General features: G+C 54.0%; 1 protein-coding gene across 1 annotated transcript in view; it reads right to left on the bottom strand.

Annotated features, from left to right (window-relative positions):
- Positions 1–9856, bottom strand: part of dock1 (dedicator of cytokinesis 1) — a 186649-nt gene that overhangs the window by 97111 nt on the left and 79682 nt on the right. Inside the window, exons 26-27 of the mRNA XM_079757227.1 lie at positions 8041–8168; positions 6086–6181 (exon numbers count right to left, since the gene is read on the bottom strand). Coding sequence (XP_079613353.1) covers positions 6086–6181; positions 8041–8168 — 224 coding nt within the window. The remainder of the gene's footprint in view (positions 1–6085; positions 6182–8040; positions 8169–9856) is intronic.

The raw sequence follows: 9856 nt of genomic DNA, 5'->3' as shown, positions 1-9856 counted from the left end.
TTGAAGACCGCATTCAGTAGACCCCTAAATGTTGCACCTCACAGTCGTAGAAAGTAGTAAATAAATTAAATACTCCCGACTCAATATAACCAGCCAGCCAACATCAACTCTCTCTCTACAGCGAAGACGTCTCTAACGGGAGCCAATCAGTGGAGAGGAGGGTGGGGGGAAGGGGGTTGGTGTAGGGGCCACCCCTGAACTCTGACCTCAACCAGGGCCTTCCGGCAGTACGGGGCAGAGTTAGGGTCAGCATGTTTGTGGGGGGGCTATATTTTAACATTCTTAATCCGATTTAAGACGGGATGTTTTCTAGCTTTTTCCAAGAAACAATTTCTAATCAAAAGGTAAGAGGATTTTAAAATTACTTTCAAATGAAAAAAAAAAAAAGGGTTCTTTAATTTCCAAGAAGCAGCATTGCCATGTTACACGCCCCCCCACCCGGCCACAATTCTTGTACAGGGTTATTGCCATAACAACACTTCCGCCCCCTTTATATATAGCTTCCAATCGGGCTAGTAGCAGCAATTCATCAGGAAGAGAAACGGCAAACAATACCCAGCCCTGCCCCCCCCCACGACGTCCACAGCGCTCGCAAGAACTGGCAGCCAGAACACGTCTTCGGCCCCCAGCCCGGGGGGCCCCAACAGGGGGGAGATTTACGATAAAGTCTGGCGCCAAAAGTTGCTCCAAGGGCATCGGGCAGTGTAACTCTGCTTCCGACGGGCCGTCCACGACGGGGATAACTAGCGGGGATTAGTGCTATATGGCCCTCGGTTCACCGTGACCTTCCCGCGCAGGGCCACATCGGGTCCCTGCGGGGCCCCTTGCAGCTGCCCCGGGCCCCCCCTCAACCCCAACCTGCACATGGCTCGCTGGGACTGTAGCATTAACCAGAGGACGGCACACTTATTATGTACCGCAGAAAAGAAGAGGAAGATGAAGTGCAATTGATTTACTATGTGCAATACTGTGTGTTTTATACGGTTTTTAAACAGGAGGAGAAAAACACGACTGAAGGCGTTTAATATACAAAATAAAAAAATTAAAACATGGAGCAGACGTTGATGTTCTATAGACCTCTGTATGGATGTTGTTTTGTTTTTCTATCCTTCAATCCAAAGTGATGTGGAGCATCGCAAAGGGGGGGATGGATTGTCACTTTTTAAAAAACCGACATATTCCGCCTGATATTAGTATGGCGCTGGTGGAGTCAGTCGCATGTTTGATGCTGAAGTTACCCTTCAAGAGCCAGAACAACATCCTGTCATGAGCTATGAGTGCCATGTAGTGTCAAGGGAATCCAGCATGCAGAGGCAACTCATCATAGAAATGACAGGTGGAACAAAGACTCGTCTCACCCGGGACTGGGTGTTCAGTGGGTGCAACACATCGCACAGCAGCACAACCCCCCTGGCGCCGAATCCAAGGTCCCCCTTCTGCTGAGGCCACCGGTGATCCAAGGGGTACTCATGATGCACAGCACCCCTTCATCTCCTGAGATATACTTAGGCCGGGCCCCCCACACAGGCCGGGAGAACGCATACTCAGACGGCAGGCTAGCTGATCTTGGGCTTTAAACACAGACGTGAGATGCATATCGCTGACTCGGCAGCTCCAGGGGCGGTGGAGGTAGAGGTGGTGGTGGTGGAGGTGATGGAGGCAGTGGGGGTAGAGGAGGTGGTGGAGGAGACGGTGCTGGATGTGGTGGATGTAGAGGTGGTGGTGGGAGTGGACGTGGTGATGAACGTGGTGAGTGTAGAGATGGTGGAGGTGGTGGTGGTGGTGGTGGACATGGTGGGTGTAAAGGATGTGGTGGAGGTGGCGGTGACAAGGGTAGAGGAGGTGGAGCTGGTGGTGGAGGAGATGGAGGTGGATGTGGTGGGTGTAAAGGTTGTGGTGGGGATGGAGGTGGATGTGGTTTCTGTGGAGGTGTTTTAGGGGACTGAAGACAGGCTCCCGGGAAGTCAAGAATCTCGCCCGTCTTTAACGGTCAAGCCCTGGGAGGCAGCCTTCACGGTGAGGGGGGCTGGGTGAGTGGAGAGGCGGTGTATGATCAGTGTGTGCGTAAGAGACATTACGATGCTGTGCCACGTCTCACTATGCAGCGACCCCAGAGCAGTACTGCGGTACTCTGGTGAGCGGCGAGCCAACGGAGCGTCACGGAGAAGGTTGGACAGCGCGACGGAACTTCACTCTGAGGTAACGTCATCGCTGAAGTCTAAAACCAAGAGAGATCGAGCAAGGCTGGAGTTGGGGAGAGAGAGCCAGAGAGCGAGAGAGCGAGAGAGAGAGAGAGCAAGAGCAAGAGCGAGAGTGAGAGCGAGAGCGAGAGAGAAAGAGCGAACGAGTGAGAGAGAGAGCGAAAAGGCTTGAGATTCTTTGACAAGACATGAGTGAATTGCGTTGCTATGTGCTTGTTTGCTGCCTGCATGCAGCAAAGTGTAACTCCTAGCTACCAGGAAGCCAGACCTGGCTTGTCAATCAAGAGCAGAGACCCGCCCCTAACTGTCTACCTTCAGGACTTCATCTCCTCCACAAACTTCAGGGAAATGGAAGGTGGAGGAACGAAGTAGGGTGGAGGAACAGAGCAGGGTGGAGGGAAGGCAGCCTCTTTAAGTCACGACACTGAAAGTGGTGCAGAAACCCCAGAATATAAAGTGATGAGGATTGTTAAAAAATACTGGCCAACGTTGCTTCATTCCTGACAAAAGGCAACACAATATCTTTTCCATTTGATAGTGCCTTTCCAAAGGACAAATTGAAGGTTAGCCAGTCAATCAATTTGCCATGACTCCACTTTATGGTATTGTTAACCTAACATTGGGACACCCCGTGATACATCCATAGCGTTCTATAATCAAGGAGCTCCTGTGAAGCAGAACGTGCTGCAGAGATGGGAGCAACTGGGGGTCTCACAGTACGCAGCTTTACAACGGTCGGAGCGTGGACATGACTGCAGAAGACGGAGCAATGGGGGAGGAGGAGGCAGACTCTCAGATGTGAAGCCCTGCGTGTTGCAGTGGCTTGCATCTGCCTGCAAAACAGGCCAGGCGTCTGCTCTCTGCTGTTGCTAAGTACGTTTCTCGCTCTCGCCAGTCGAGATTCAGCAGCCAACACCAGCATCGTGGGTGACGGGTTTCGTCAGCTTGAAGCGGCCAACCTCATCGCTCTCCCGCGCTCCCCGTCGAGGAAGATTAATCAGGCAATCGCATTAGCATGACGTTATGTAGGCTGACACGTGCAGGGACCTGTTTCACAAGCAGCCTGCCCCCCCCTCAATCCCCAACCCTCTACATAAAGCATGGTGCTTTGACAAGAGTCTCCCAGCACACAGGGGAGGGATTGAAAACATCCCTGTGTAAGATGAAAGCGGAGCAGGAACAAGGTGTAGTGAGTGACACATGCTGGCAGAGAACTAAACGGAGGCGTGCACAGCACACACTGCCTTCCTTTGTATGTAAATCAGCCTCCCAGTCCCTCGACACCGTGTTAAATAAAGTGATGGCACACTTAATAAGGACGGATTATGTGGACCGGAGCAACATGACAGCTCGTTGCTCCCTGATTTGTTTTTCGGTTTGGTTTTTTCTCAAACCGAGAACAGGAAAATAACTTTATTTTTGAGGAAGGGTATTACAGCGGGATTTGGCCTTTGACAAACTCAATGAAAGCCGTGAAGGGAATACAGGAGGGATGGAAAAGGTGAAGTACATGGGAGAAGATCACTTCTCTCAAATGGTCTACCAAAGGGATACTCCTCCAGGATCCAATACCCCCTTCAACCATCATAATACATTACACATTTAATGTTTGACAAAAGAAATACATCTATGTCACTCAAAGACATCAAATGGTATATGGACTGCATTTATTCAGCACTTTTCTTACCAGTGGCCACTCAAAGCGCTTTACAATACTGCCTGACCTTCACCCATTCTACACACATTCACACACCGACGGCGGAATCAGCCACGCAGGGCGGCAGCCAGCTCGTCAGAAACAGTCAGGGTGAGGCGTCTTGCTCAGGGACACCACGACGCTCAGCGAGTAGCAGCCGTGGATCGAACTAGCAACCTTCCGGCTACCAGCCAACCCGCTCTACCTCCTGAGCCACATGGCGCCCCAAAGATGACGCACATTAAGGGAGAGCGACAGGGAATCCGGACAAGAGCCGAGACAGGCCAGAGTGATGACGTACCGTAGAAGGGGAACAAGGGCCCAGCGTGCATATAGAAAAGATCTGCAGCGGAGACCGCAGGGGCCTGGAGACAGATTAATCAGGAAGCGAGCTGGACGTACTTCACCACGGTTTACAAGTCCCTAACGGAAACCGGAACCGATGAATTAAATCAAAAGGGCCGCGTTTGAGTGTGAGTGTGTGGGTCGGGTTCTGAAAGGGGAGCGCTCAGTGTAATGGGAGGGTAATGGAGAGGTGCGCACACTGGCGTTACAGGTGTTGTCCGAGCGAACAAGTGGCCCCCGAGGTGCAGAGTCAAAACAGGATCAATCCAGAAAATAATTGAAAACACTCGGAGAAGGGAAGGAAAGACATGATGCAAGGCTTATCGGGGAGTTGGTTTTGAATGAGCCCCAGTTCGAGGTGCAGGGAGGCTGCGTAGGAGGTGGTGGTGGATTCTGTGGAGCTGCCGGTTTTAACATTTTAAGATACTGCACCACATACGTGCCTCCCTGTGTTTTCTCCCTCTCCCTACCCCCCTCCCTCTCTCCCTACCTTTTTCTCCCTCCCTCCCCCTCTCTCTCCCCCTCTCCCTCCCCCTCCCTCTCTCTCCCCCTCCCTCCCCCTCTCTCTCTCCCCCTCCCCCTCTCTCTCCCCCTCCCTCTCTCCCTCTCCCTCTCCCCCTCTCCCTCCCCCTCCCTCTCCCTCCCTCTCTCTCCCTCCCCCTCTCTCTCCCTCTCTCCCTCTCCCCCTCTCTCCCTCTCCCTCTCCCCCTCCCTCTCTATCCCTCCCTCTCCCTCCCCCTCTCTCTCCCCCTCCCTCTCTCTCCCTCTCCCCCTCTCCCTCCCCCTCCCTCTCTATCCCTCCCTCTCCCTCCCCCTCTCTCTCTCCCCCTCCCTCCCCCTCCCTCTCCCTCTCCCTCTCAGCCAGGAGTGCGGAGACGTACCTCTCATCTTACTATAGAATATTCCTCCGTTCCTCCGTTCTCCACGGCCCTCCCTACCTCCCCGCACATCCATAACCCGACTCATCTTATGATAAATAATGCAAATATGAATGATTAACATTCCCGGGGAAAAACAGGCCTTCAACCTCGCGTCAAGCAGCCTTTTTAAAAGATGTCCCAGGTTAGTTAGACAGAGCGCCATTGTTTATAAAGTAGAGAGGAGGAGGAGGAGGAGGAGGACTGGGGATCGCTTACAGTAAACGCGTGTCTTTTCAAAGCCTTCTCCGACGCCACTCCCGCGACAGCGGGGGGGCGCGGCGCTGCCACTCAGCCCGCAGGAGGACTTTTACTGAAGTCGGATCACGAGCGTCGCTCCCGACTCAAGGGCCTGATAAAGTTTGAGACGACGATGACGACGCTAGCAGCGGCGCGCGCTAGCCAGACAGGACAGACAGAATAGACAGAGAGACCGTGTGTTTACGAGATGACTGATAAGTGCTCTGATTGGATTAAGGCACCGAAACCGCATATCAGAAACGCTCTCTGGTGAGTTCACACACACACACACAGAAAAACGAAGCAAAACCTGTTAAAGATGAACAGGTACGCAACCACAGCGTCAGACAAAGATCAGCCCGTTAACGGCGGAGGATGAGGAGGAGATAAAAGGCTCAGGAGGAGATCAAAGCATCCCCATCGGGCGGAGGCTTGGCCCCGAGTTAGACCCAACATTCAGACAACTTTGGAGTGGCTTGTGGGGGCAAATGGCAAGATGAGGATGTTTTTCATTGTGTGTGTGTGTGTGTGTGTACCCATGTGCGAGCGCGTGTGTGTGTACCCACGTGTGTGTGTGTGCTTGAAATAGTCATGAATGTGTGTATGGTAGGACCGGAGGGGATTTTAATTAACCTTGGATACCAGCAGCAGCAGCAGCGAGAGAGAGAGAGACATGTCCTACTTACAATGTGGGGTGAGTCGCGGCCCATGGAGATCACCGTCCTGTTCACCGTCCTCAGCAGCTTCTCCATGATGATCTGGACATGCCACTGGGTGGGGCCCTGCAGGGGGGGGGGGGGGGGCGACACACACACACACACACGCGCGTTTAGGTTCTACTGAGGCCCAATCAACTCATCTCGTTTCTGATCCCTATAGCTTCTTAACATTCTGCCCGGCAAAAAAATAACAATTCGACGCTAAATTTCCCTGAGGTTGACCAAAAGGTGTGCAGGTTGCTGCGTCTTCAGATGTGCAGATTGATGCTCTAACATATAAAAAAGAATGGTAGCACCACTGTAGTACGGGACCAGTAGGTTCCAACAGTGGATCCCATCATGATCCAGAAACACATTGATGTACTCAAGACTGCTCATCCACAGCCTTGTGGTCCCCCAGATCTGTGTGACGGCCTCAAACACTGTCTGGGTTGTCTGTCTGTGTTTGTCCAGCTCTCTGGTTGTCCGACTGTGTCTGCGTCCAGCTGTCTGGCTGTGAGGAAACCGTCTGAGGTTACCAACAGCGTCCAAACATTTCATCATTCAGACTGCCATCATTCAGTGAGTGAACAAACAAACACACACATTGTGTTGTTATCTATCGTTTCCTGTATTGGGTCAACACTGACCACCCACACACACACACACACACACACACACACACATCCCCCCACACACACACACACACACACACACCCACCGACGAGTCAAAACCCTGCCACAGACACACACACATGCGCATAATAAGCGGGCAGGTGGGGGCGTCTGGGTGGGCTCCTGGGAGCTGGTCTTGATTTCATCAGGTGTGCTGACACCTGCAGACCTGCTCTGCACTCCTGATGTAATGAAGCTCCAGGTTGGGTCAGCGGGCCACGCCCAGCTACATGGCCCCCCGCCAAGTACACAAGCTCTGTCCATTCAATCCAATCAATTGTTTACCCTTAGAAAAATGTGTTGATCGTCATTTCCCGGGCTAATTAGCGACGCCGGTACCTGGGGCATTTTTCAGTGACATCTTATTATTTCAAATCAAATCACAACCGAAGGAAGGAGGCTGGACTGCAGTCATTATGGGATGCCGTGGATGCAGAATGGTGGTGGTGGTTTCCCACAGCCGGACGAGATCTTCACCACAGGGGCGGATTCCCAGCGACCGACACAGCGTTTCACGTTTCACGCCGGGTGGGAGAATGCGATGCGGTCTCCTCCCTAGACCCGCCCTCCGTCCCACGGTTCACCCAATCCCAGCGCAGCTCCGTAGGCGCGCAGGTACGGCCTGCGGCTGCATTGAGAGGTTACCCAGGTGTGTCTGTGTGTGTGCGTGTAAGCGTCGGCGTCCTCTAGCTCCGTGCGGGAACACAGAGAGGACACACCGGCACAGAGGGTTTTTAAGTCGACAGACGTGTCCTGCTTTCGTACGCGTGTGTGTGTGTATTGGGGGAGGTTGGACGTGCTGGGGGGGGGAGAGACGTGGGGAGATGGCGTGCGCTGAACATTACAAATGATCCATTATCTAACCACTTCATTTGAACCGTTTTCGCTTGTTATTTAAACGAGCAGACGATCAATACCTGTTGGCAATATGTCCCGCCTCCTCTCAGAACCGTGGCTGTGTCAATAACCAACGTTTTGCCTGTCGCCTATCCAGTAACGTATTCCCAGTACGTCTGTCCTTCTGGTCAGTCCATTATATCTGTCCATTAGGGCGCCGGTTGCACTCTCCCCCCCCCCCATCCCTGGAAGAGAGACCCCCCCATCCCTTGAGGAGAGACCCCCCCCCCCCCCCCCCCATCCCTGGAGAAAGGGACCCCCATCCCTGCAGGAGGGACCACCCTGCTGGGATCCCTCTCGGGGTCTCTCCCTGGAGGTCCGAGTCCGTCCTCCCCCAGCGGTCGTGGGGTGGCGGCCCGTGGTTTACTCACCACATCGGTGCGGTACAGCACCTCCAGGATGTCGCTGAGCAGCTGGCAGCAGGCCTGCAGCTCCTCCTGAGCCTCCAGGTGGGTCTTCAGCTGCTCCGTCATCAGGGGTAAGAGCAGCTCACGGCAGTCTGCAGGGACCCACCCACGCACACACGCACACACACACACGTCCACATGCACACAAACATACACGTCCACATGCACACACACACAAAAGGAAAATAGTCATAAATGGGCAAAAATGAATTATACCACAAATACAGAGAGAGAAACATCCCAGACCCAGACCGACACTGGGTTGTAAGGGCGATGCTCTCCATGCGTCCAACACACAACACAGGCTGGTAATGACCTCCCCTGGGCCTCAGCGCTTCAACACAAACAAACGCCACATTATGAGCTGGAACAGCGACCGCGCCAGAAAGCTGTCCTCCGAGGCGAGGACGCAGGACGACCGGACAGCCTCATCCTCACCCCTACCTCCAGCCCCCATCCTCACCCCTGCCTCCAGCCCCCATCCTCACCCCTACCTCCAGCCCCCATCCTCACCCCTACCTCCAGCCCCCATCCTCACCCCTACCTCCAGCCCCCATCCTCACCCCTGCCTCCAGCCCCCATCCTCACCCCTACCTCCAGCCCCCATCCTCACCCCTACCTCCAGCCCCCATCCTCACCCCTACCTCCAGCCTCCATTCTCAACCCTACCTCCAGCCTCGGCCCCCATCCAAGTTAACATACCGTATCTCTCTGCAGTGTGTGTGTGTGTGTGCGTGCGTGCGTGCGTGCGTGCGTGTTGTATATATATTATATGCATGGTGAGACCATCCAGATCTCAGAGTGCCCATTCTGTCTCTCTCTCCAGATCGGTCCGGTCTTGATACCGTTGAAAGAAATGCTAAAATGCCCAGACCAATCAGAGCGGGGGGGGAGGATATAATAGGACCAATCAGCACTCGGGGGAGGGAGTTTCACGTTCTGAATAACAAGCAGCGCCGCAGTCTGCCAGGTGAATTGAGTCACTCTCAGACTGCGATATGTGATTCCTTTACCGCCAAAGGGATTTGGCAGAGGGGGCCGAGAGCACCAGCGCCTTGATTGGTCGGTGAAACTGGGGTCATTCTACAAAACAAGGCAAGCGAGTCTTAGGCCAGACCGACATTCAATTCAAACCACGTCCATGATCATCAGGACGGCCTCACATGGCTGGTTCTCCCTGGTGGAACCCTGTTCTCAGACCTGTGGATCCAGGGGGGCAGGGTTCTCCACTGACCCCGCTGACGGCAGGTAACGGATCAGGCATGTCTTAAATATAATGAGGCCTGAGCCGAGGCCTTTTGCTTGTTGACCTCATGCAAACGACAGAAGTGGTGCATGCACGCGTGCACATCCGCGGTCATAACGGCAGTCAACACACACACACACACACACACACAGACACACACGGCGTGGATCATCAACTGAGCGTAATCATACCCCCCCCCTCTGAACCAGCCCGGCTCAGATCCGTTATCCGAGTCGATCAATACGGCCTTGTTACAGATTAAGCAGCGTGCCAGGCTATTAAAACAAGAGTGATTTTCAACTTTAATATGCTCGTCGGCGATTCCTCACGCCGGGGGCAAACCAGCGCACATCCGCAGCGCTCACCGTGGAAATTTCCCCCGGGCGCCGCTCTGATGAACAGCGGGTGGGGGGAACACTATTGACTCCGCCTCCAGACCCCGGGGGCAGCAGTGGAGCCTTCCGGGGCGGAGCGGGGCCGCGTCGGAGGGGAGGAGGGCGGGAACCACCTCGGTTTGGACCGGACCGAACCGCT

This window comes from Pollachius pollachius (genome assembly GCF_949987615.1).
Source record: "Pollachius pollachius genome assembly, chromosome: 19".
Taxonomy (NCBI): domain Eukaryota; kingdom Metazoa; phylum Chordata; class Actinopteri; order Gadiformes; family Gadidae; genus Pollachius; species Pollachius pollachius.
The sequence above is the reverse complement of the archived record's forward strand: the minus strand, read 5'-3'. Positions and strand labels throughout refer to the sequence as shown.